We start from the raw sequence: 27785 nt of genomic DNA on the forward strand, positions 1-27785 counted from the left end.
TATCATAAAAAGTAAATTCTAAAGATTACTCAGAAACATATTGAGAGAACTGAAATGCCCCACTACGAGTCTCACATGGATGTTAACTCCAAATCTGCCAATCTACCCACTTTTACTCCCATTCATCTATCCTGTCCCTCAAGCCAGAACTTCCTCTCTGCCAAAGGCACCCCTTCCTACTATTACTCTTCACATATTCCACATTCACTCATGTCTCTCTACCTTGGCTCAACAACTTCCTCACATGGCTCTGATTTCTCCTCCTTTTCTTCTCCTAGGCAACGTGCTCTCTTCACTGGGGCCTCTAAAAGCTTTGTTGATGAGTTCTGGTCACATGAAGCATTATTATTATTATTATTATTTAGTGTGAGGTCCTAATACTAACAAAATAATCCTAATTCCTCCTTCTCATCACTTGTATCATTTTTGTCATTTATTTCATTTATATATAAGCATAAGCATATATACATAAGTTATAAACATAAATACACATGGGTGAATATATTTTTGCTATTATTATTTTGAACAAGCTATTATGTGAAATCAATTAGGAGTAAGAAAAATAAAAGTTTTTATTTTACCTTCACTTATTCCTTCTTTGATGTTCTTCCCTTCTCCATGTAAATCTGAGTTTCTGACCTATATTATTTTCCTTCTTCTCTCAAAAACTTCTTTTGACATTTCTTGCAAGGCAGGTCTACTGGCAATTCCCTCAATTTCTGTTTGTCTGAGAAAGTCTATTTCTCCTTCACTTTCGAATAATTTCATAGGGTAAAGAATTCTAGGTTGGTGGTTTTGTGTCTCTAAACACTTTAAATATTTCATGCCACTCTCTTCTTACTTGCATCGTATCTGAATAGAAGTCAGACATAATTCTTATCTTTACCCCTCTACACGTAAGGTGTTTTTCCATCTTATTTTTTTAAGAATGCTTTTTCTTTTTATTTGATTGTTTTATAATTTGAAAATGATACGCTTAGGTATAGTATTTTTGGATTTTTGGGGGAACATTTATCTTACTTGGTGTTCTCTGAGCTTTCTGGAGTGGTGGTTTGGAGTCTGACATTAACTTGGGGAAAATTCTCAGTCATTATTCTTTCAAATATTTCCTTTATTCCTCTGTCTCTTTCTTCTCTTTCTGGTATTCCCATTACACATAGTGGATGATAAATTGAGTGGAGGGACTCCCTAGCAGAACTTGAATATGACATAGATGCACAATAGTCTATATGGCAAATCAGCGATCCTCTGCCTGGGGTCACTACAAGTAGTCCAGTAGACAAAGTCCATCGCCATCTTGTAAAGAGTTAAACTTTTCCTGAGAAATAGTAACAGCTCCCACCTATTGAGCTTTATTCAAGGTACCATTTACTTAGGTCAATTTATTTAATCCTAACAACTTTATAAGGTGAGTACTGTTCTTAAATTCCATCTTAAAGATTGTTTTGTATTCTTTCATGTGATGGCTGGTCAGTCAGGAGCAGACACAAGAGGGGACACAGAAGAGGGGCAGCAAAACAAAGTGTATTATACTCCCAGGTCCCAGAGAGACAGAGTCACCACATACAATGAAAGGGCCATATGGGGAGAGCACCCAGGTGACAGGCTTAACCAAGCAGTTGGGAAGCTGAGAGAGCAAGTGTCCTTACTGGGGGCACGTGAGCAAAAGGCACAAGGGAATCTCACTGGTGCATTTGAATGTCATAGGTCACAGTCAGAGGATGTCAAGAAGGGGAACTTATGGCAGGGGCCAGCCTCTTCGTGTTGGTGCACCTGGTCACGTGGGCGGGTTGTGAGGATGTCAAAGCAGCAGGGAAACACAAAGTTGGAAAACTTACAATACACAGATGAAGAAACTGGAGTTAAGAAATGTGGTCAAGGCCAAACAGCTAATAGATGATGACACCACAATTTGAACTCAGGCAGGTTGAATTCAAAGTCCTTCACTGTTAGGCCAACTCATCCCCCAAGAGGTAATATGAGAAGAATAATGAAAAACAGACTTCCTGTGATTGCTGTGCTTCCGGATAGATTATGTGGCTCCGTCTTATCCACTGTCCAGGTATCAGGCTCTATTCCACTTAGATGTACCTGAATGAAACACCAATAAAAATGTCGAGAGTGGTCAAAGACATGAAGCTTAATGGCATTTACTGATTAGAAGAAAGAAGAGTTCTCACTGTGCGGCAAAACCTTTCAGAGCGAAATTCACCATTCCAACAAAGAAAAGGACAGGAGAAGATAAAGCCAAAGAAAAGGGTGGTGAGGAAGAAAACAGCATGATACGAAAAGGCAGTGACCAAAAACAATGACAGTGAGGAACTGAGATAAATGTGACAAAAAGAAAGTAAATGAAACAGCAGCTAAAACACTGCAGTTCTTAAAGAGCCCAGCTGTGTCATGCTCTCTTGAGGGTGTCACCGGGCCAAGAGGGCTGAGTTTCTGTCAACAGGACAGCAGAATTCTGGGATAGTGGAATGTTCAACATTTGCACTGCCTAATATGGAGGCACTATCTATAGGTGGCTACTGAATACTTCAATTGTGGCTAGTGCAAATGAAGAACTAAATTTTTAATTTTATTAATTTAAATGTAAATAACCATATGTGGATATGGATTGCTGTATTGGACAGCAAATGTCTAGGGCTTTCAGGTGACAAAGGGATTCTAGGGATATCTCTAGAAAGCACATTCCATAACCCCTTCACTCTCTAGAGATGCTGATGGCACAGAAAAATATATGAATGTCCAGAACTCAGATCCTGGGTGATCAAGAAAAAGCTACATTATATTCCATTTGCTAAGCGTTATGGGCTGAGTTGTGTCCCCTCAAAATTTGTATGTTGAAGTTAATACCCCGTACTTCAGAATGTGACTGTGTTTGGAGATAGACCTTTAAAGAGTTGATTAAGTTAAAATGAGACTGTTAGGTTGGGCCTTAATGTAAGCTAACTGATGTCTTTATAAAAAGAGACGATTTGGACACCCAGAGTGTGCATGCATAGACAAAAGGCCATTTGAGGACACTGCAAGTCAAAGAGAGAGGCCTCAGAAGAAATGAAACCTGCTGACACTGTTTTTGTTGTTGTTTAAGCCACGCAGTCTGTGGTATTTTGTTATGGAAGCCCTAGAAAACTTCTGCACTAAAGGCAGTTAAGAATAAATGTAATACATTTTTTTTCCAAAACTCAATGTGATTTAGGTCAAAAGTTGAACTTTTATTTATTTAACCTTTATTTATAGAAACTTATGTCTTGACCAATCCCTCAAAACTGAGCGCTCACAGTCAAGACCAACGTGAAGGCTCAGTATCTTGTAGTGGAATATTCAAAGGAGGAAACAAATTATAAACTACAATTATCTGCTGCTAAGAAGTATTTTATATGTTATTCAGTTTAAATTTTGAATGTCATATTAATGACGGTTAAATGGTAGTTTCCTATGCAGGATGACAGGCTTTAAAATGTGACTTCTCCACGCAAGATTGAAGGGAAATTTCTGGTTGCTGGGCCCTGATTTGGTGCTGTGAAGGTCAGCACTTAAGTGGGGAATTTGCATTAGTGTCTAGGTGTTACAAGAGCTGCATAAATGACTTGTTGCAATGGCCAGCTCTTTCAAAGATCCCTGCTAGCAGATATAGTGAGCACTGAGCATGGGAGGACAGAGGGTATCTCTCCACATATATTTTTCTTGTTAGCAAAATGTGTTGTCATGTTTTATCCCATACCTTTTTCTTGTGATGAATGTTTTCTTCATAGATATTCTGTTTTTTGGGATATGCTCCAATTCATCACACGATTGCTAGTCAAAGCCTGACCTGTGATAGTACTGTGAATCGTGCAGCTATCAAGGCATTCTGACAAGACTCACTGTTTTGCTGAAATGTGAGGAGGCTTTGCAGGCAAGACTAAAGCTATACGTTTTAACAGAAATTTTCTATAAACTCAATAATGCTACAGATTTGGCACCAATCGATGAGGAGGCAAATTTTTTACCAGCAAACTAAAAAGGTATACATTTATTTACAGAGACTCAGAGATCTTAACAGAAAACTGATTTCCCCTTTATACTACTGATATACATCTCCAATTGTGGGGATTCTTTCTCAAGAAAAATCTCACTTGGAATCAGGGTTAAAACTGGTTCTTCTCCCGGAGGAAATCATGAAGTTGGCAAAATCAGTTTTTCCTGCTTCCCCACTCTTCCTGTGTTATTGTTCACAGTGTGGTATCAGTTCATTTGAGCAGTCACCTGGTGCTTTGGATCTTTGGGCTCTCTTTTGCTTTAAGATTTATTTATAAACATTATATTCCCTCTCTGCTGTGTGGATTTCTAGTTAATGCACAATTGTTGCTAACATGTTAATGGATTATGATGGATTTTCAACCTTTCTAGGAATCATCTTTGTTATGACACTCTTCTGGTAAAGGTGTTGCTGATGAAATAAGAGACATGAATGGAGGTAATCTGACTCCATGGTAGATGGGGGAGGGGCAACATTCCCTCCCAGATGGAATTTCTGTTTCCTCTGGAATTTTATTTCTTATAAAGCTTTCTACTCCTCCCACCTTTGTGAAGGCTTTGTGTCCATCATTGGGGACTTCATTTGGGGAACTGGTCATTGGACATGAAGGGTACTACTTTTGGGTAGAAGGGGCAGCTACTCCCACACTGAAATATGCCCTTTTCAGGCACCAATTTGTAAGTCAGGCACCTAGTCTTTTCCATCAAAACCAGTAGAAATATCAGAATCAGATAGACCCAACCCTAATTTTCAGAATGAGGATCAAAAGTGTAGTTAGGCTATTTAAAACACCTGTATCTATCGGGAGAGGCTAAGGTATGCTTCCATAATAAGCAACCTCCAAATCATAGCACTTGTTATAAACAATGTTTCTTTCTTTCTTCTGTATATACCCATCACGAATGGGCTAGGAGTTATACTATAGGCTTATCTCCCCTTCCCAGGATCTAGGCTGAGAAACCAGCCGTGTATCAAATGTAGTCAAGCACCACGCCAGGGGAAAAGAGTTCTGGAAGGTCTCATAGCAGCAACTCAGCACTTAGCCCAGAAGTGACCTATGTTATTCCTGCTCACCACTCACTGGCCAGAACTAATCACAGGGGCCTCGGAAATGGCATTCTCATTCTTTTGTGTCTGAAAGAAAGAAAAACTGAACATATTTGGCCAACCGCATGAACGACAACCACCTAGAAGGACGCTTTTGCTTTGGAAATTCGTAAGAAAATAGCGTTAGCTGAAATTAACTAGATAGGTGTAATGAAAGAACTGTATTGATTGATACTAAATAGTTAAGTTAGTCATAAATAATGCATTGCGAATTATAAATACCTCCAACCAACAGTGGTCAGAGAAGCATCTCTCTCCGAGGCCTGGTTTAGATCATCATGTTTCATTATCCTGCTTTGGTATTCGGGGCTGCCCATGTCAAACTGTCAGCTTGTGTCAGAGTTGATGTACTCATTACAAAGAGTTCCCAGTTTTTACCTCCAAATGGTAAAACTTTAATGTTTAATGCATAGAAAATTTCTGCCTTAATTATACAAACTTTATAAAGCGCATTTCTATTACTCTGGTTATTTTCTTATTTTACACAATAAAAAATCTGTGAGTCATAGGAAACGTGGAGGGTTCCTCAATATGAATCTGTTCTGCTGCGTGTCCCCCATCTGTGAATATCTTCTGCAAAAGTTATAAATAGATATTATTGAACTACATGAAATTGCCATTTTTGTAGGTCAACCAGTTGAATATTGTCAATTTCATATGTTTCAACCTATTAAATACCTTTATGACTTTAGATTAGAAAAAAAAATGTTTTCAAGGATGAATATTGCTTTTAGAGTCCTTCCCATTTAGTTATAATCCCTGGTAGAGGTTAATAGTGTGGATTTTGAATTTGAATAGTCCTGTCCTTTCATCAAGACTCTCCTTTTCTTAGTCACAGGCCTTATGTTGACTCTCTGGCCTTCAGTTGCCTTGTGGCCATAAAAATCATACCAACCTCATGGGTTTGTTGTGTGGACAATTTTGTATGGAACACACATACCACTGTGCCTGGCATCTATCACATTCTCCCACATGGTAGCTTTATATATTATTTCTTCTCATTTGCAAAACACTGCTGACTGACACAGCTACATTAAAAAGAAGCTACCTATAACCAAATTCTGCCTAGCTAGAGTTTTCCTGATGAACTGTCCCATGTCCTCCGTGTGTATATTGCAGACACACTTGCTCCTACTGGAATGATCTGCTCTACTGAAGGAAAGTTGCACAGATATCCCCTCCCTTTGCAGCCTCCATACCACAGCAAGTGCCTCTGAGCTCACCCCAGATTAAGGAAGAACCTAGAAGAGGGACTAGGGAAGAATACAGGAACTCTTTGCATTTCCATAGTAACCTTGATGCTACCTCGGAGAGAGAGTAAAGGCAAGGAGAGATGCAAGGCTCCGTTAGCACAAAGGGTAGCCTAATTTTCCATGCTCATGCTTCCATACTCTTCCTCTTGATCTCTCTTTTGAAGGGAGTGAATCAGGAATGAGCTAGAAGAATTCCTCAACTCCTCGATTTCTCTTTTTTAAGCAACATCTTGCACAGAACGAGTCAGTTACTAAGCAGATGAGAGGGCCAGCATGAAATGCCAATCATTAGGAGTATCCGGTATCTGGATATCCCCACTCTTTCCTCCCTCCCATCACCAAATACACATTTGATAATGATTCAGTGCTCTTACAAATAAGTTTATTCCTGTATAGACTGGCATACACCAAACTTAGGAAGAACACTAAGAGGATTTTAAATTAATATTAATAGTAAGAAACATTAGGACAATTCAATTTACTTTTCTCTAATAGTCAACTAGAGAAAACACACAGAGTTGTTGGAACATCCATTCTAATTTTAGCTACCCTAATCATGTTTGCTCAAAATAAAACCTTATAGCCACATGATGGGAGACAAGTAGAATGCATTCTCAATGCCTGTTTAAGACATTGCATTTCACATAGTAAAAAATTTATAGACACAGAAGGGGAATTATTTTCAAATTCCCAAATTTATCAAGAAAATTTACAAATCCTTCTGTCAATTTATCTTTCATTTACTTAATTCCTTCCTTAAAAAAGTAATAAATGTTATGTGAAGAAGGTCTCAGTCTTTAAAACACCCTGTGAGGTAGAAAAGGATTTGACCTGTAATTTATGTGATGTCTAAGCCATCTTAGAAATAGAAAGTTACTTGAAAGTCAGTGAGCTTTACAGCCTCCATCATAAATATTTACCAGAATTTTTTAACACATCATAAACATTGAGTATCATGGAAAATTAGCATTCAATTTTTTGAAGTTTGTTAAATATAAGCATATTAATAGAAATTGATCTATGCTATAGAAATCGATGATAAAGTTTGCTGTGTGCATAAGAACCAAGTATCTTTCTACACACTCAGAGTTCCCAAGGTACCTTTCTATTACTGGGGCTGGGCTTCTTGGCTCTGCGCCATCAGCCAGGCTGGAGGCCTCTCCCAGGGGTCTGTAAACTCATGTGTTATCAACACTACATTGTGTTGAGATGGAGCCTATCTTTCACAAGGAACAGGTCAGGCTGGATACAAATAATTGAATGCTAAACGCCTGAAGCCAGTTCTGGGCTAGTAACCCTTCCAGCAAAATGAACTTCATCAGAAGAGACTCTACCCTGTTTCAGGATTCCTCCTTGGAAGCATACTGATAGAGTCAGGTGAGTCACACAATTTTCTTTCCTGCTTGTTCAATAAGAGGCATTGTTTTCCTGCCAGTCTCCCTGTGGGGGCTCAATCAATATTAATTGGATGAATGAATGAACTGACATGAAGTATGTGGTGGGTGATCTTGAAAGACTTGCCCTGCAGTGGTCATATGGCCCTACTGGCGCACAAATAATAGAATTTCTGGAGGTTATTACTTTTCCTAGCTGGTGGCCAAGACAATGGCTTTACAATTGACAGTGCTCCTCTACGTGAGAAAATGACAGTGTGTTCTCTGCCAATGTTTATTCCGTTTTGGCATTGAACAGAGCAACAAAATTGGCTCATTTACATAGCATTTACGGTTGAAAGGTGAGAGAATGGCAGGCACATTCCGCCATTTAGTCATAAACTTTCAAGAACCTGTTAAAGAATCTGGATTACTATGTAGTGATTTTTTTCAATGACTAGTCTTTATGGTATCTCTCCAAAGCATTCAATATAATTTTCAAAAGCAACAACTATACTTATTTTCATATTCATATTTTATTGTATCATATATTATTTTTAAAATTATTTCATCACAATAATAAGTATGATTGGCATAAATCAATTTGGGAAATGAACACAATTACCTCTGGGTCCACAGCAACAACAACAAAACACTCAACAGATGAGAGCAGAAGTGCACAGCCACACTAGCGAGTAGCTGAAAGCGTTTTGGAATGCTTATGGCCTCAGTCAGTATGTTTTACAGGGGGATGAAGAGGGTGTATAAATGTAGCTGGCCGATTAAATAGAGGCAGATTAAGACATCTTCCTCCGTACTGCTGTCCCAGTGCCCACAGAGGCTCTCACCCCTCTTGGATCAACTTTTACTCTCTGTTGACTCTTTGGTCACTTTATACCTTTCTGCCTCCTTATCTACAGAGCCTGGCATATAATACTTGCTTAATGAATGTTAACTAATGGATGTTGAAGACTAACCAATAACAGGCTGCCAATTATGATCCTTGGATACATGATGCTGCTATGATTTTTCTTCCTCACCAGTGCCATACCTGGAGCTCTTTGGATTATTTAGTGTACTATGTTAGGAATTTAGTCAAAGTGTATCTGTGACACATGGGTGCATTGTTTTGATACTTCTAACTCTTGGTGGCACAAAAATTTTAAGAATTGGTGGCATTAGAAGTTTCATTTCTTCCTCTTAAATAAACCAAGTGCTCAAGTTTTTCTTCATGGCCTTAATTCTCTGTCCTTTCATCATGCTTCAAAAGGTAAACTGTGATTTAAGTTATAAAGTTCAGAAATAAATGCAATATCTGAAAGAATGCCTGACTAGTTCTGAAAATAATTAAAGTGACCTCTATATGCTTATTGACAAGATTGCTCACATATTTCAGGCATTATTACATTTGTTTGATTTTTATGCTTATTGCTTCAATTACTATGTTAAACAAATCTCAGTGATGATGCATTCAAAACACAACTTTTTAAAAAAAATTTATTGGGGTGACAATTGTTAGTAAAATTACATAGATTTCAGGTGTACAATTTTGTATTACATCATCTATAAATCCCATTGTGTCTTCACCACCTATTTTTTTTTTTTTTAAGTATTAAGTGGGGTTAATTTTAGCCTGTCTGAGGATGGAAACTTGTTTAGGACCTGGCCTTTGTCCTCACTCTTAAGTAACAGGAAGTCCTGCAGTCACTTGAAGTTCCCCAAACAATCTTAATTCAGTAATTAAAACATCCAGTCTGAGATATTATTCATATCACTAAACTTTATTTAGCACTAAAATTGAAATACTTTCCCCTTCTTTAGCTTCCAGTTGGAAGCCTGCAGTGGAAAAGACGGGCAGGATGAGTTTTCTCCAGTTTCCACATTGGGCTGCTCCTTCCCTCACCCCCACTTTCTAGCCAAACCCTGAATCCTCTATGGGGAGAACTGGGGAGGGTGGAAGATGAGTTGTAGAGGAAGAGAAAAGGTGTTTTTCACATTGGTACTGTTGCAAGCTGGCTTCATGCTCTCTGGGCCTGGCTGGTGAGAACAGCCAACTCTTTCTCCCAAGAGCTGTTTTCATGGTCTCTTCAGAGGTTCCATGATTGACCCCTCTGTTGGCATTTTTCATGATGTGGGTGGATGCATCTCTGTTACAGGCTGTCACTTGCAACTTCTCTTACATCCCCGAAGAATTCCTCCAATTTCTTGTTACTAGCAACCCCCCTACCCCTCTGTGTAGCACTTTAAGATAGAATGTCAGATGACCCCACTCAATTTGGCTTCCCATGTAACTCATATCTGATCCACAGGAAACACTTACACATATGTTGGCCCAGTAAACTTTGGAAGTTCAGGTTGCTCCCAATATAACTAACTCTGTTGATTCAAGGGTACTTTAACTTTCTCAGCCATCTGTTTTTGTGTCTGCTAACTCCCAATACATTTGAAAATTCTCCAAGTCGCTCCGCAAAACCCTCTCTTATGAAGCTTGAGGTGATAGACAAAACCCACTCTCCTCTCCTAGGGGACTCACCGAGTGTCAGCAGCTCTCTCAAAGAAATGTCATCAGCAAATTTTCTCCCCTTTTCATACATTTTCTCTATTTATATCTCTGATTTGGTTGGGGGGTGAGGAGGGCCTACAAGTCCTAAAAGTAGTTCTCCATCATTTCCTTTGTAAGTTCGGCAGATGAGGGTTTGTCTCATATTCACTCTGGCTTTCTATTGGCAATTCAGTCAAAACTAAGCCAGGATGCGTCCCATTCTAACACCTTGTTAAATAATCATTTCTATACCATGCTCCTGGTTTAGACCAAAGCTGATTGCCACCTAGAAACAAATGAAGAAACTGAGGACAAAATAAAATGCCAGAGAAATATATGATAAGTTGAAGAATCCTTAAAACTGGCATAAAGGATGTGTTAGTTGTTGTCACAAATAAAAACTGTAGCTCCAAAGAAAGCGACACTAAAGGTTAGAGGTAACCCTTGGTCAGAGATTTCTGTGCCTTTAAGTGGGATTGACTTTTATATAGTTACATTCTTTCTGGCTTGATTCCTCACCCAGAACCCTGAAAATGTCTCTTCATCAGGAAGCCCAAGAGGCTGACACATTAATTCTCTCCTTCTCCTCTGGAATTATAAACACAAACTCACATATAAGTATGTTGGCACAAAGTAACAAAAGAGAAAGGAAAAGCAATGCAAATCAACTATTAGACCACAGAAAGATCACAGCAGCCCCAAATCTTATAGTACTCAAAACAGAATTCCCCAAATATTGTTTTCAATTGCAAGATAAAGAACCTTTTCCTACTGAGACCTACTGTCACCTCTGCTGTGCTCTGTTGGCATGAGCCGCTGCCAGGTGCTTGGTTATTTGTCTCCTATTGGCAAAACTGCTCCCACATGGTATACCCTGCCCCCACACACATGCTCTGCCCCAACAAGGATGCTCTGGCCTGACCCACTCGCCTCCTTCTTCCAGAGCCAGACCTCATGCTGAATTGATTTTTGGCCTGCTCCTCTGGATCCAGTGACCTTTACTGTGCACCTGTTCGGGGGATGGCACTGAACTAGATGACTCTTCTGGTCGCAAATGCCAGAAAGTCAAATTGAACTAGCTAGGCAGAAGGGTGAATTTCCTTTCCCAGATCCAGCATGGGTGGGGTATAACTAGTGCCACAGGATCCAGGACCTGATTCCACCAGGATTCTATCCCTCTTCCCCTTATTCCTGGTTCTCTGCCTCATTCCCTCTATCTGCAAACTTCCTTCTTCCGTGTACTGGGGATATGGTCATGATCCAGATCACGTCCTCACAGATTCCCAAAGAGGAAGGGTCCCACCTCGCTCAACTTTAGGGATGAACAGAAAGTTCTGGAGAAGGATTTTGGGCCACAGAGTATGAATGACTAGGCCAAGCACTGTGGTCAGGCAGACAGGCTCAGGGCAGCACCTGCTGTGGGAAAAGGGGAAGATGTAGGGCTGTGCTCCAGGAAGATGGAGGTGAGCTGGGTGGTCTCAACAGGTGTCCACCAAGGCATGATGTCAAGTAAGACATCAATGAAAGGGAAACACAACATTCTCGTGACTTAGGTAGTAATTACAAGCTACCTCTGTGAACAAACTTCCACTTTCATACTGAGCTGCCAAGAGAAAGAACGCTTCCCTAGAGGCTCTCTGTCTCGTGGATAGTGGGGGCGCCACATGACGGGAAACAAACATATCATTCAGAACTCCTTATGTCTTGACTTGGAAAGAGGAAAGTTAAAGGGTTATAGTGCAAGTTAGAACATTTCTGGGATCTCAATATTCTGCTAATACTCCATTTTATTTGATTTATCAAATTTTCTCCTTATAAAAATCCTGTTAACCTTTGAGATTCCTTGAAAATGACATAGAGAAAAAACTAGTTGTTGACAGAAATTGGAAATACAGATCTTCAGAAAGCTACATTTCATTAAAGGTTAGAGGTGGCTCTGTGTCAGGGTTTCTGTGGTACATGGGCTTTCACAACTTCTTTGGGGGAGATTAGATCTTGCTTCTGTCCTAGCCTCTGGCATCCCGCCTTCCCCTCCTCTTGCATCAGGACAAGCGGGGCCTCCCCTAAGGGCCACAGTCTGGTTAATCAGAGGGTTCCAAGCCTCTGATTTTCCTCAGTTCGTACCTTTACGGACTTGTGACATATTGTATAATTAAAGCAAATTAAATAATTCTAATTGTATCTAATTTTATGTTTACAATTTAAGAAATCAAACACTACTTCCCTAGAAATAAATATCATTTTTATTATCAATTTTAAATTACACATTAATGCATTCAGCTGTTTCTTCCTGGAAGCCATTTTCTTTTTTTCTGGGGTATATCCTCCCCTCTTGTGATTTTTATGAAAAAAATCCATGAGTAATAAATAAGCTTTCTGAGGATTCATATATCTGAAAACGTTTTACTCTACCCTCATATTTGAGTGACAGTTTCAATGTATATTTGTAAAATTAGAGACTCAAAACTATTTCCTCCCAGCTTTTTGAATGTGATGCTCTATACTCTGTTGTATCCAGTCCTGCTGCTGCTGAGTATGCTGCCAATATGATTTTATTTTTCCTTTTTTTTTGGTAGGTATTCTAATTGTTTTCTCTCTCTCCTAGCTTTTAGGATTTTCCATCTAGGCTTGACATGACTATGGAATGTCTAGAATTGGGTTTTGTCACCATTGTTGCTATGTTTGTCCCTTGATAGGCCCTTTCAATTTTAGGACTTCAGTATTTCTTCAGGTCTAGCTTATGTATATACGTATGTATGTATGTATGCATTTATTTATTTGGCTTTTATTTCACCAAGTAATTTTCCTCTGCATTCTCCATATTCTCTCAATTTGGACCCCTATAGAAGTGATATTGATTTCCAGCCCTTTTTTTTCATGTTTTTATTTTTTTTTTAACTTTTCTTTTGTGCTGTTCTTTTACTTTTTCCTTTTGTGTTACATTCTGGGATAATTTCCTGGTACAGTCTTTCACATCACTAATTTGCTCTTTAATTGTGTTTATCCTGCTAGTCAGTCCATTTTTGAATTTTTCTGATTTCAAAACATTTATTTATCTCATTTCCACAATATCTAGTTGATTTTTCATTTCCATAATATCTAGTTGATTTTTCATAATCAATCAGCCTATTTTTTTCCTTATCTTTCAATAATATAAAATAAGCTTATGTTAGGGCCTCATACTACTTCCACTAGTATAAATTGTTTCATTTGTCTAGTTTCTGGTTTTTTGAGAAAAGGCACCCTTTTATGGTGTTGATGTTCCTGAAACTTTGAGAATATTTTTATCTTTCTTATCAGTTTGTTTTGGTAGCTGAAGTTCTCTATTAGATTTTCTGTTAACTCTCTTTGTACAGCCTAGTAGGGGAGCGGGAGCTGTTGCTGAGGCTTGCTTTGTTTCCAGAGAGAGTGATGGAAGAAGGAGCCACTTGGTGAGGTAAAGACAATCCTGATTCCCCTGGGGTATTGACATCTAGGGGAACTGCCTTGTCACTCTATCCTAAACTCCTACTGCTCCTAGGTAGAGATAAATATGCCTGGCGTGTGTGTGCGCGCGCGCGCATATGTAGGGGTCAATCTATCCAGCTGCTGCCACTCTGATTCCCTTGTTGATTGCCTCTGGTCCCCTTTCTGTCCCCTACCTCTAATCTCTTCTAGCAAGGGAGTTCTTTTGGTGTTACTTCTCTACATGTCCAAAGAAGTGATTTTCTAATTCATCTTAAACCATGTGCATTCCATTTCTCAAGCTTTCATTAGTTTTTTTGTCAAGTAACAGTTTCCATCAAATTTTATTATGCCAATATATATTAATATGTATTTTTAATCATTTGTATGGATTTTGTGTGGGAGCAGTGTTTACTAGTTCTACCTTCTACAATTTTGAAAACAGAACTTCCTTTTTGTTTTAAGCAAGCATCTATTGAGTTTGACTACATATGTCAAACACGGTTAGGTTTGGGGTTAGAATAGTGCCTCAAAGGCTCTTTACTTCTCCTCATAGAGCTTTCTTTTTCTGCACTTTAATGCTAATTCAAATTGGAAGGCAAAAAAAGAAAAAGAAAAACTATTGACTTTAATAAACATGTAGTAATCAGCTCCAAAGGACAGGTCAATTATATCAAGCCAAGTAAGGTCTCAAGAAAATAGACAAGACATGCAATATATGCAAGAAATATGTTCTCTGGTCCTTTGGTGTGTAATAATCCTCTATGTATAGGGTGGCCATATGTCCCAGTTTGCCTAAGATTGTCCTGCTTTATGCCGGTTGTCTTGATGTAATTATTAACAACATTCCTCTTATTCCCCAAAGTGTCTTGGTTTGAACTATAAATTATATGATCATCTTATTAAGACACTATGTGAAGAAATCTCTTGTTGATGGTAATATTTGGAGCAATTAGAGGTTTAGAGAACAGGAATAGCAAGTTACCATTCACTCATTCATTCATTCATTCATTTGTTCAACAAAGGTTTACTGAGACTCCACCATACTCCAGGCACTGTGCTAAGTGCTGGATATATAGTGATGAACAGCGCAGACACTCATGGGCTTTTCCCTGACAGATAAGTATTAAGTTAGCATATCAAAACACACCATTGTTTAAAAGATGAAATACTTGTGTACCCAACAAGAACAAAGCAGGGGGCTGTATGGTTCATAATGGATTTGGAGTCACAGGATGGCCAGTTCGGGTAATTAAGCAAACAAAACATACCACTGAAAAATTTATCTAGATTGATGATTAGCATGGTTTTGAATTCAAAGGATAATTTCACCACTTCTTTCTTCACTTAGGCACCGAGATAATGTATATAACAGATCGATCACTCACAATTTTCTGCTCATTATGCTCAAACCCTCTTCCTCAAATTCCCCACTCAGCATGCACATTGCCACAAAAGCAAAAGTAAAAAGCAAGTTGCAACCTGCTGCCACTATTATTCTTTTATCTTTTAAGAATGCAATTTCTGTGAAGAGTCTGAATATCAAGCACTCCTTTCGTTATTTTATTTAGACAAAAATGAGAGGAATTTTCCTCTCATTTCCTAGAGATCAGTATTCCTCGAAAGACTCTCATTGTAAACCCCAGGGGAACTTCGAAAATGTCAGAAGCTTCTTAAATGGTGTGAAACCCACTTACAGCTTATTTCTTACAAGCTTTGATGTGGAAATAGCAGAATGAGTATTTTTTAAAAATCCAGTGACAATAGGAATGCATTGTTTGTGATATCATTTGTAGTCAATTAATTCATGGTGAGAGGATACCTCTAAAGCCTCTGATGGCTGGGATTCCATCACTCATGGGTGATTTGCTTTCTTCTATGAATTACAAACCTTGTTTCTGTCCCAGATTTTGCAGAGATTTGATTACAAAAGAGGAGGACAGGGGAGTGTAGAAGAGTCAATGCAAATCTATCTTCATTACCAGAAGAAGAACTCAAATGTTGGCCAAAAGGACTATCAAGGTAAATGTAAATGTCTTAATAATATCCAAATGTAGTTATTAAATAAAGCACTTGTGCTCTTGTGTTTCCACACCTAATTTTTAAACCCTAAGCTTCTTCCTCTTTGCCTTTCAACCAGCTCCTCTTCCCTTATCAATTTTCTTAGTTAATGGCATCACGACCAAAGCAGAAAACTTGTCAATATCAATTCTTCCTTTACCCTTCATATCCATTCTTCTTCAGATTGTTCCATTCTAATGCCTACAGGTCTCAAACTCTATCTTCCCTTCTCCAGTTGCCTTGCTACTGCCTTACCCAGCACCTTCAGGCCACCGTGACAATTTTCCTTAAAATCTCCCAGCTTCACTTTCTGCCTCTTCTGCTACAGGGATATTACTAAAATTCTAGTCTGAGCACACTTCTCTCTTTGCTTAGAAATCTTCAGTGGTATCCCTAGCATAGAAAGCAATTATCTAGACCCAAACTCCCTTCCCACGTGTCTCTGGGCCTGCCCCACACTCAGCATCCTGAAGTATTTATGTCTCAGACATATCGGCTCCTTTAAGGTCTCCATGGCTTTGTACGCTTCCTCATAAATCCAGAAAACCCTTCTGCTACTTCTCTACCTACTAAACTCCTATGCATATTTCATGGCCTTTGTCAGACAACACTCTTCTATGAAGCCATCACTGAGTTTCTGTGACACTTATTCACTTGCTTTTCTGCATCCGTAACTCTTTATAATTAATTCCATCATAGCACGCATTAGACTCAACCACAATTATTTGTCTCTTCCAGAAGACAGGAGGAATCATAATCTTTTATTATGCCAGTTCCTTGCAGTGTTTGGCTTTTTGTATGCTCCTTAGGTATTCACTGAGTAAATTATTAAACATTTCTTTGCTAAATAACATAATTTATGACAGTTAATAAAACTTCTGTCTATAAGCTATTACAAGGGGATGTCTTTTTTGTTTATTTCTACCACACTGGAATACATGTGTCTATGTGCCGATGATTTGTGTACGTTGCCCCACCGCCTCATGGCATTAAATAAAAGAACAACCGGATACTCTGATAATGCCTGCAGGGCCAGGACAAGGTTCTTTCAGAGAACGAGGGTGAAAGAGCATCAGAGCTCGGGCAGTAGAGTCCCCCACCAGGGGCTATCCATGTCAGTGTCAGGATGTGCTAGGAGATGACAGCACTGCTCCCAATCACTTGTCCGCGTGACACACACCTACACAGAGGAACTTGAGCAGAAGCCAGTTCAATAATTTGGGAAATGATGCCTCTGGACAGAGCTGCCCACTGCCGAATGAGTCGTTAGGGAGTGCAAAACTTCCTGGAGAGGACTATGAACTTCCAAAGTGAATTCTATGGCCTGTATGTGGAGGCTACCCCAGTTTATTCCCTGTGGAGGTTACCGCAGCCGCAACCCCCTCCATCCTACCCACACTCCAGGCCAGAGGCCCCAACCGTCTGGTCTCATAGACCCTTAAGATTTCTTCAGTGCCACACACTTCACTTTCTAGCACCCAGGCTAATCTGTAGATCCTAGGTAACAAAAAGAGTTGGAAACACTGCTTCCTTTAGGTTTGACTTTGAATGCCTTCAAAATTATAGAGATATTTGCCAAACAAATCATTTCTTGGCAAGTAGTGAACAATAGTGCTATTGTTCTCTAAGTTCATTGAGCCCAGGTCACTTTCTTCAAATGAAAGTTCATGCATAAGCCCCAAATATGAAATAAACAAAGCAAGCAGTGCTCTGGTTAAAGTGGGAATAAGGTCCAAACAGTCGTACTTGCTCAGCCTCCCTCTGAGTGGGTCCGAGGATCCCTAACGAATCCTCAGGAAACACTGGTGGCACGGGTATGATTCTGTCCTGCTCCAGCTCTGCCATGGACCAGCTGCATCCTGGGGCCTCACCCATTCCTGCTCTCACCCACTCACTCTCCGCACCAGCGCTCTTGCCCTCTCATCTGTCGTATTCTCATCAAAATCACAAATGTATTCAAGCACCTCTCACTTTCTAACATCCTTGACTCCAGATAACCACTCCATCCCTCTGCTCTCCTTCCAGAAAACTCTACATACTGCATTGATTTTCTCACCTCCTATTGTTTTTGAAATATATTTGACTCCCTTCTGTCCCCACAGCCACCACTGGCCCAAGTCAACGTCATCTCTTGCCCAGACAATTGCAGTCTTCCCATTTCCACGCGTGCCTGCCGAATATCCACTTTCCACAGACAAATATTTTAAAAGCATGTGAGGTCATGACACCTGATGATTACAATATTTCAGTGGCATCTCGACGCATTTAGAATAAAATGCAAACTCCTTCCTGTGGTGTATAAAGCCCTGTCTGCTTCCTATTTTTCAAAGGCTAATTCACGCCAATCCTCAGGGCCCCTGCTTTTGCCATTTCCTGAGTCTGGAACATTCTTGTACACATCTGCCCCTACTTGATGCCTCCTCAATATTTTTTGGTCTCCCTTGTATGCTATCTCCTCAAAGAGTCTGTCGTTGACCCTATAATGTAAAGTTTTGTCCTCATTTTCCTCATTACCCTGTTTATCGCCACAGCCTATGATTCTCTTGTTACTGTATTTCTGTACATCTGTGCCTGTCCCTCCCACTGGGATTTAAGCTGCACAAGGGTTGGAACATGTCTTTCTTGTTCACCCACATGGTCTAGTACTTGGCACAGATCCTGGCACAGAACCTCACACATAGGTTAAATGTTTGTTTCTTATTATTGAAAAAAAAAAAAAAAGTCCTTTTGGGGTGACAAAAGGGTCTAAAATTAGATTACGGTGATAGATGCACAGCTCTGTGAATATACTAAAAACCAGTGAGTTGTACACTTTAAGGGTGAACTTATGGTATGTGAACTATATCTCAATAAAGGAGCGAGAGGAGACTGCTGTGGATGCATGCAGCTCAGTCCTGCAGGGTTGAAACACACTCAGTGAGGTCCCGGGGAGACACAGTTACCAACCACCTCCCCGCGGTTATTGTCTGAGGGCTGCTTCCAAGGGCATGTGCTGCCAGCACTTCGGCCTGCCCCACCTGGGCCAAGCACACTGCTGAGGCCGAGTTACAGATGCTCACAGGAAAGAGATCCCATGGATTTATGCTGAGACATGGATGGGGTCTTCTGTGCTCCAGGTGTAATCTCCCAGGTACACACTAGCCCAGGAACAGCATTCAGGGGCAGCTGTCCACCCTCCATGGTATTCGGGGTCAGCTGTGGGTGGGCAGATCTGTGCTGAGTTTTCCTGGTCCCTGAACCTTCTCTTTCCTCCTCATAAACACCTGAAAACCAAGGCAAATTAGAATCCCGTGGCCCTCATTATCACAGAAGACAGTGCTGGTAGCCAAGTCAAACTCTGGGTTCCATGGTGGAAGCTGCTGCTCTGCACAAAATGTGTGGGGAGAGCTCTGGTGTAATCAGTCATGAGTCATATCCTGCTGTCTTCCCTGCCGTAATGTTTGCTGCAACCCCAGGTCAAGTCTATGTTTCCTTACCCTATAAAGCCCACATCTCCTCTACCTTTTACTTTGCCCTATATGTGTGGTATCAAACTTGAAGAACATTGTAACACTATAATAACTCTTAAACAAGATCAGAAAAGATAAATAACTTTCTGTAGCACATAAACAGTACATAACTTTTAGAGACTCTCTTTTTGCACTTGCTACTTTAAAATTTAGAGTTAAAGCTATGTGAGACACTGCAGTTAAAATGACCCAGTGATATATTACGGCCTTGTAGCTTCCCCTCATAAAAGTAATGCTGCAAATGTTACCTTTCTGCACACTCAAAATTTCACTTTAGCTTTGTTTTGTTTTGATCTTTGTAAGTTATTTTAAAGGTTACCTGCACCTGCCCTTTTCTGTGTTAAGTGCACTGAATGGCTTTTGGTCATGTGTAATAAAATTCTATCCTATTGCAGCTTACTTCTCTTGCCTCTTAGCCAACTCCCACTTCCTGCCTACTTTATAGAAGGCACGACTATGGCGATCTATGCCCTGATAGCTCAGTCCTTACTTGTTTGGGAAGTGCCCTGAGTCTCAACAAAAACCCATGCATGGGGTGGAAGGATGGCACTGAGATGCCACTTCAGCCACAACTCAGGGTAGAGCGAGTTGGCCCCATCTTCCCCAACAAAGGCAGTCATCTCACAACTGGACCTCCGTACTGGAGAGGATAGGATGCCTTCAGCTTTTTAGTTTTTTATAGTATCTGTCAATTCTTTAGCCCTGTTTATTTCACCAATGCCAGTATAAAGAGTGGGAAAACCTATCGTGTCACAACCACATGAGGCTGTCACATTAGCATGTTTCAAATCTTCCTGCTAGTGCTTTGTTCATGCCCAGCTCTGCCTGGAATGCCCTTCTCTGCCTGTCTCATCCCCAACCTTCTCCACTCATTTGACAAGCAGTGACCAATGTCTGTTATGGGCCAGGCATGATGCTAGACCCTGAAGACACAATGGTAAGTGAAATGGACACATAACTCCATGGAGTTTAGTCTAGTAAGAGGAAGGAGAGAATGAAAATGCAAGGCATAAGCAAGTAAATATCTAATTACAAATTTAGGAAATGATTATTAAATATTTCAGGGTGGTATTGGGAAGATATATCTGTGCAAGAGTAACAGCAGAGAGTGAGGAGTTAGCCCAGGACAGGGAAAAAAAGTTGTAGGTTACCTCATCATACAGGCCCTGTAGTAAGTTAACAGGGGTCCAAATTCTACAATTACCACTCTCTATGTACGTGATTTCTAGTTACTTGACCTCTCTAATCCTTAATTTACTCATCTGTCAAATGAAGATAATAAGACCATCTACCCCCAAGAGTACTAGGAAGATTGAACTAATTTATATACAAGTCTTGCACAAAAAACCTTGCTCAGTAAATATTACCTACTAATTGTTATAATTAAGCTGAAACTTGAAGACCAGGGATCAACTATGCTAAGAGTTTTGGGGGATAGCATTCCAAGGGGGAATAACATATGCAAAGGCAATAGGGCTCAGTTTGTTGTAGAAGCTATCAAAAATTGTTGCTGGAATTGCACGAGTGAGGGGAAGTCTGCTGTGGGATGGGGTGGGAGGTAACCACCTGGTGGCTATGGGCTTTCTTCAGCAGTGCTCAGTTGCACAAGTGCCAGCCCAGAAAAGCCAGATGTTGGGTTCCTCAAGAAATTTTCCCCCCCCTAGAGAATGTGAAAGAGGAAGAAATGGCAAAGATGTTGAGAGTATTTATAGCAGAATGGTTCTAATAAAATATCATGAAATCTAAGCTAGATAGGAGAGAACAAAAAAGGTAACCGAAACCAATGAACAGAGAGAAAACAGAAGGGAAAATGAATTAGTAGTATTAACTAGCTAGGGAAATTGTTTCAAAGAAACACTTGAGTAAGTGAGCTAGAAACACAGGCTGTTAAGGTAGGAAAACAGAGTCTGTAGATTCATTATTTTGGAGGTAATCTCATCTCGAGATGATAAAGTTCAGGGTGTGAAGTGGATTTTATGCTGACGTGGAACAGTGGTCAAGGTAATCGATGTCGAGGAGGCCAAAGAACAAATGGGCCAGGGTAATGAATGAATTATCCACAGCCATCCCCTCTACTAGCCATTGCAACGACTTTGTGCACATTAGAAAATGGCACCTTTTCCTTAAGATGTCTTACCATCATCTGCCAGAATTTGTCAAAATAACCATGCAACTCAATGGTAGAGACATTGATGGAGAAGGCTCCCCTGCACTTGCATAAATCTAAGTGGCAGCTCTGTCTGTATGTATGTTGAATCCTGCAAGAGTATTAGAAGGTCAGGGTGAAGAGGAACCACGGTCAGCAGTGATTAAAAGGCAGAGGCTGTTGGTTGACAGCAACAGATTGTGGGAAAGAGTAGCAATTACAATAGCATGAACCTCAGAGAAACAGATTTTACAAGACAGAGGTGTACTAATGGTCTAGAGGCAAAAATGGAGGGCAAGAAAAGGACACCAACCCTACCTCCTCAACCAATGTATTTAAGATTTGTGAAACAAGCAGGCTCTGCATGAAAGGACTGTTGGAGGTAGTAAAATCTCTTCCTTTCTTAAGATTTAGTTCAAATATTTTCTTCATCATGAAGTATTTCCTGATATTCCTAGTTGAAAATAATTCTTTTCTTCCCTGAAATCTCTAGCAACTAGTTTGTGCCTCTTTTACCTCCAGTCATTTTCTATTTTAACTGAAGTCATTCTGGTACATTCTTATCCACCCTAGAAGAATGTTTGCTTGTTGAAAGTGGAACTCTGTCTAATACAACTTTGTGTCTACTATAATACTGTCTCTTCATTTACTTAGTTGTGGTAAGGATGTAATACATATTGAATGAATGAATATTACTTTTGCTTTTTGCTCCCAAATCTTAGTGAAAAGATTTGGTCATGTTTATGAACTAGCTTTATCTATTTTGCATCTAGAATTACTGTAAATGTGAACTTCAAGTTTTGCAATCTGGGCACAAGGCACTATATAAGTTATTTTAATGGTAATGTCCATTTTTGTTTCACCTTAGTATGATGGAGTTATTCCATCTACTGTAGGTTTTGAGTGACACCAACAATTCTATGCTATTCATTAGAATAACTTATTAGAAAGAATTATACTTTCCAGTTTGCATTTTTATTTAAATAAAATAAAAATCCCATGTTATTATTTGAAATAGTTATTATAAAAATAATTATATTGTGAATCCACAGTTTTCCTTTATTTTTTAGAATATTTTTATTGTTTTGAGTTAGAAATCTCATGATTGTTTTTTCATTAATCCAATTATATAGTTTAAATTCATGAAAAATATGTTTAGTCCAGAATAACAATTGAAAACTGTGAGGTTCTTCTCTGTTTTGAGGATAGTAGAATATATAAATATTTTGTGAGTTCTGACATACAGGACTTAATTGCTTTACTGCTCAATATTGGTAAATTAGTCCCTTATTTGATTATACAGAGTATATTTTATCCTGGAACATTAAATGAGAGACCATTTAAAAGCTTCTCACTTGGTTTCTTAAGAAATATCATTTTGTTCCTAAAATTAAAAAAAAAAAAAAAATCCCTCTTAAATCTTTTCAACAAATGGTGCTAGAAAATCTGGACATCTACATGTGAAAATATTGAATCTAGACTCAGACATTATACTCTTCACAAAAATCAACTCAAAATGGATTATAGACCTAAATGTAAAATGCAAAATTATAAAACTCCTAGAAGATATCATAGTAGAAAATCTAGATGGCTTTGGGTATGGAGATAATTTTTAGATGCAACACCAAAGTCATGATCCATGAATGAAATAATTTATAAGCTGGACTTAGTAAAATTAAAAACTTCTGCTCTGTGAAGAACAATGTAAAAAGAAGAATACGACAAACCATAGACTGGGAAAAATACTTGCAAAAGACATCAAATAAAGGACTGTTATCCAAAATATACAAAGAATTCTTAAAACTTAAGAATAAGAAAACTAACCACCTGATTAAAAAATTGACAAAAGATTGAACAAACACATCACCAAAGAAGATACACAGATGGCAAATAAGTGTATGAAAAGATGCTTAACATCGTATGTCATCAGGGAACTGAAAATTTACACAACAATTAAATACCACTGCACACCTATTAGAATGGCCAACATCCAAAACATTGACAACAGCAAATGTTGAAGAGGATGTGGAGCAACAGGAACTCTCAGTCATTGCTGGTGGGGGAATGCAAAAGGGTACAGCCACTTTGGAAGACAGTTGGGCGGTTTCTTATAAAAGTAATCATCTTCTTACTATATAATCCAGCAATGGTACTACTTGATATTTACTCAAATCACCTGCACAAAAACCTGCACATGGATGTTTATAGCAGTTTTACTAATAATTGCCAAAACTTGGAGGCAACCAAAGTATCCTTTTAGGTGAATAAACTGTGATACATCCAGATAATGGAATATTATTCAGCTCTGAAAAGAAATGTGCTATCGAGCCTTGAAAAGACATGGAGGGAACTTATAGGCATAGTGCTAAGTGAAAGAAACCAATCTAAAAAGGCTATATCCCATATGATTCCAACTACAGAGGGTGCCAAAAAAATGTATACACATTTTTAAAAAGAATAAAACTATTAAAATTGTAATACTCAACATATACCAATAACAAAAGATGAATACAAGTCATGTTTGACTTTGCAATTACAAGAGGTGCTCAAAGTGGTTACCATCAGCATGATTTTAATAGTTTTTCCCTTTCTTAAAATGTGCATACATTTTTTTGGCACCCTCTGTATATAACAACATTCTGGAAATGGCAAAACTATGAGACAGTAAAAGAATCAGTGTTTGCTGGAGGGTTAGGAGAGGGAGGGCTGAATAGGCAGAGCACATAGGATTTTTTAGGGCAGTGAAACTACTTTGCATGATACTATAATGGTAGATACATGTCATTATACATTTGTCAAAGTCCATTGAACGTACACCATGAGTGAACCCTAATATAAACTATGGACTTTAGTTGATAATGATGTAGGTTCACTATTGTAATAAATGTACCACTCTGGGGCAGGATGGTGATAGTGGGGAAAGCTGAATACATGTAGGGACAGGGAGTATGTTGGAAATCTCCGTACCTTCTGCTCAATAATATTCTGACCCTAAAACTGCTCTAAAAAATAGTCTATCTATTAAAAACAAACAAAGAAGCCCTAGTCTTCAAGATAAAGATTATTTTGCTAGCATAATATTCCTGGCCCTTCTTGATCTGACCTTCAGCTATCTCTCTTTCTTTATTTCCCACCACATCCCTCCATAACAACACTCATCCATCCACCCATTTATAAAATATTTATTTAGATTCTTTACATGGCAGATATTGCTAGGTGCTAAGCCAAAAATGGTGAAAAAAGCAGACACTATTATAATATTTATAACATTCAATTGTAATCATTGATTTTTTTTAAGACTTCGAAATCTTTGAGAACAGAGATTTTTATCTTGTTTATCTAATATGATAGGTACTTAAAGAAAGTTTGTGGTTAGATATATGAATCAATAAATACATAAACAAAGTTTTACTTTATGACATTTTGATATTTTGAGTTCAGTTTGTGTATTCACACTTCTGAAAATTTTCCTCTGAAGACTTTTAAGTAAATGTGCATTTAAGTGTACATACATTATTCAGTTATTATCCTTACTATTCAGCACCTCCTGAGAAACAGCCCAAAAGTAAAAGAGTATATTTTCTGTTACAGCAGCAGAGGTTGCTAATGCAATGAAGCTTATATCCCCTTGGAAAAGTACAAAAGTGCATAATTTCTCTAAGTTCTTAAGTTGACAATGACTGACAAAAGTCTTGGCAGAGGAAAAACAGTTTCAGAAATAGAGCTTGGATTTCACTGTTTACTAGTTAAAACAAGTAAGAGTTCTGAGTCATCTCTATTTGAGATCTTCTTACTTGGTCTTTTTTTTTTTTTTTTTAACTTCATATACATAGGAAGAAAAAGTATTAGAACAATCTTTAAGAAAAAAAATCTTTAAAGTACTTGTTAAACTTTTAATTATGGAAAATTTCAAATGTATGCAAGAGTAGAGAAAGCAGAATGGTGAATTTTCATGGATAAGCACCTCGCTGCAATGATCACCAACTTATGGCCAAACTTGTTGAATCTATATTCCTACTTACATCTCCAATCCATACTGACTACCTGGGTTGTTGTGAAGCAAAATCTGTGAATATATAATTCTAAAAGATAAGAACTTTAAAAAAAATGAAATATATAATACCATATCACACAGTTAAACAAATTAAAAGTAATTCCTTACTGTCATCAAATAGCCTTTTAGTGTTCATTTTTTTCCTTTTACCCACACATTTTAAAATGGTTTGTTTAAATCAGCATCACATAAGGTCTACACATTGCAATTAATGGATGTTTCAAATCTCATTTATTTTATAGGTACCTCCCTTTCTTTTTCCTTTGCAATTTACTTATTGAAAACAGCGTTAGTTAGTTTGTCCTGTAGAGCTTCTGGTTTGCTGATGCATCTCTGTGTATTTCGTTGTCCTATGTATTTCCAATAATTTGGTAGCGGCATGGAGAGGCTGACTGGATTCAGGCTCCGTTTTCGGCAGGAATACTTCATGGTTGGTGGTGTGTCCTTCCATCAGAAGGCACACAATGTCTGGTTGTCGCTTTTGTATTGATAGCAGCTCATGATAATCATAGCCTAGATCTACTGTTTCACTAAGGATTGCAAAATGGTGATATTCTGTTTTTCCTTCCACAGTTGTTGGTTGCAATTTTGTAAAAATAAACTTACCTTCTTTAAACATGTGGTTATTCTGTGGTGTAGTTCATATAGGAAAACCAGTATAAATGCTTGACTCCTTCCCTTTAGTTTTCAAAAATAATAAATCAATTCCCTGGTCTTCTCTCAAATTGACTAATGACTTGTTTTTTCCAGTGAGTTTATTTCCCCAGTGTCATCGTGAACTTAAGAGTTTAAATATAAGTGTTTTATTTTGAGCATCTAACATATTTGATATTCCAGGGATCCCATCTTTGTGTGAGTGACTGAGGGCCTCTTCAGTTGGCCTCTGTGCTTTTTTTGACATGACCCCAACAGACTTTAATAGCTTCCTAGCTTTTACATATGATACGCCAGGCTCATCTTGACCTTGACCTGAAATTGGCCATTTCTCCAACAAGCCTTGGTTTATTTTAGTGGGAAATAGTTTTAGAGATCACAATCTGGGCACTAGAAATATTCATTGCTATTGGGTTAGTCACTGTTTCTAGACCTTTTCAGAGTTAGTATACAAAATATATTTAAGAATATAAACAAATATGGTAAATGCTTATTATTTTACTCAAGCTATCTGATTTTTAGAACAGACTATTTTAACATACACTTTTAGAGTGACATTATTAAAAGACTTCCAAACTTCAAACTACAATAGTAGGAGATAATGTATGAGAAAAGAGTTCCACTCGAACAATTGTTCTTCTGATCCAAGGTCCCTCCTTTAAACAAACTGTTCAGTTGGAAGGCATAGTCAAAATCTTAAAAATGAATTTACAAAGGGTAGATCTGCCCATAATACAAAATTATTTTAAAATAATCTTGAAGACAAAAAAATACAATTGTGTTTTGTAAAAATATAAAATAGAGAGAGAGTACATACACCACAAAATGATTCTGGGAAAGTGTAATGTCACTGAAAATAAATATATTCAATTCAATAGCTTTTGTAAGAAATATAAAATTCAGGGAATACATTAAACTTTTTTTTAAAACCTTAACACATAAAAGATACATGTACATAAAATTCTAGTATCAATTTTTATCTTTAAATTTTTGAAAACACATTTTGAATAGCAGTATATCCAAAGAGGGAAAAAGTCTTTTGTATTGTACACTGACTAGTTTTGTTTACAGAGTAATAGGCTGAGTAATTTCCAACCTTATCAAATTTCCTGGTTATATCAGATTTGTATCAAGTTAAACGTTTTTTAGACATCCCTGTTCACTTATATTCTGTTATATCATGGTACATTAAGATTTCTTGGTTCATAGTTTTTCAGCATTTTCATCTGTATAAGGCATTTACATCCGTTTTCAAATGGATGAGAGCAGAGAAGAGCAGAAATAGCTTTACCCCAGAGTCAATTTCCCATACATTCTAATTCAGGAGTGTGGAGGAGAGACAAATTATGAAGTCTCTATTTTTGTCAGTCTCTTGCTCTCCACCATTACCTTCTCATCTCTCTAAAAGCTTTTTATCCTATCATTAAAAGGACTGCCAGTGATGTGTGCCTATATTTTGGCATTTAACTCATAATTATTGAGAACACGTACAAATTTTCCCTCTAGCTAGAGGATGAATAAATCCCTAACTGATCTAAAAGGAACCCAGGCACAAAGTTCAGGGCTCACCATTTCCATTTCTCTGTGGCCTCGAATGCTACCTGCCTCCTGAGAAAGC

General features: G+C 38.3%; 1 protein-coding gene across 5 annotated transcripts in view; it reads right to left on the reverse strand.

Moving 5' to 3' along the window:
- Positions 1 to 497: 497 nt before the first annotated feature.
- The window catches only part of LOC148758787 (uncharacterized), a 55333-nt gene continuing 28045 nt past the window's right edge, over positions 498 to 27785 (reverse strand). For 3 of the 5 annotated variants that reach the window (XM_088795567.1, XM_088795566.1, XM_088795565.1), the window contains exon 4: positions 17317 to 19067. In XM_088795567.1, the coding sequence (XP_088651693.1) occupies positions 18850 to 19067 (218 nt within the window). In that variant the 3' untranslated portion in view covers positions 17317 to 18849. Of the gene's footprint in view, positions 2092 to 17316; positions 19068 to 27785 lie in introns of those variants that run through there. The other 2 variants (XR_016020261.1, XR_016020260.1) reach the window with 1 other exon arrangement.

The sequence above is a fragment of the Rhinolophus sinicus genome, chromosome 2 (genome assembly GCF_057876585.1).
Source record: "Rhinolophus sinicus isolate RSI-liver-muscle chromosome 2, RSI-T2T, whole genome shotgun sequence".
NCBI lineage: Eukaryota > Metazoa > Chordata > Mammalia > Chiroptera > Rhinolophidae > Rhinolophus > Rhinolophus sinicus.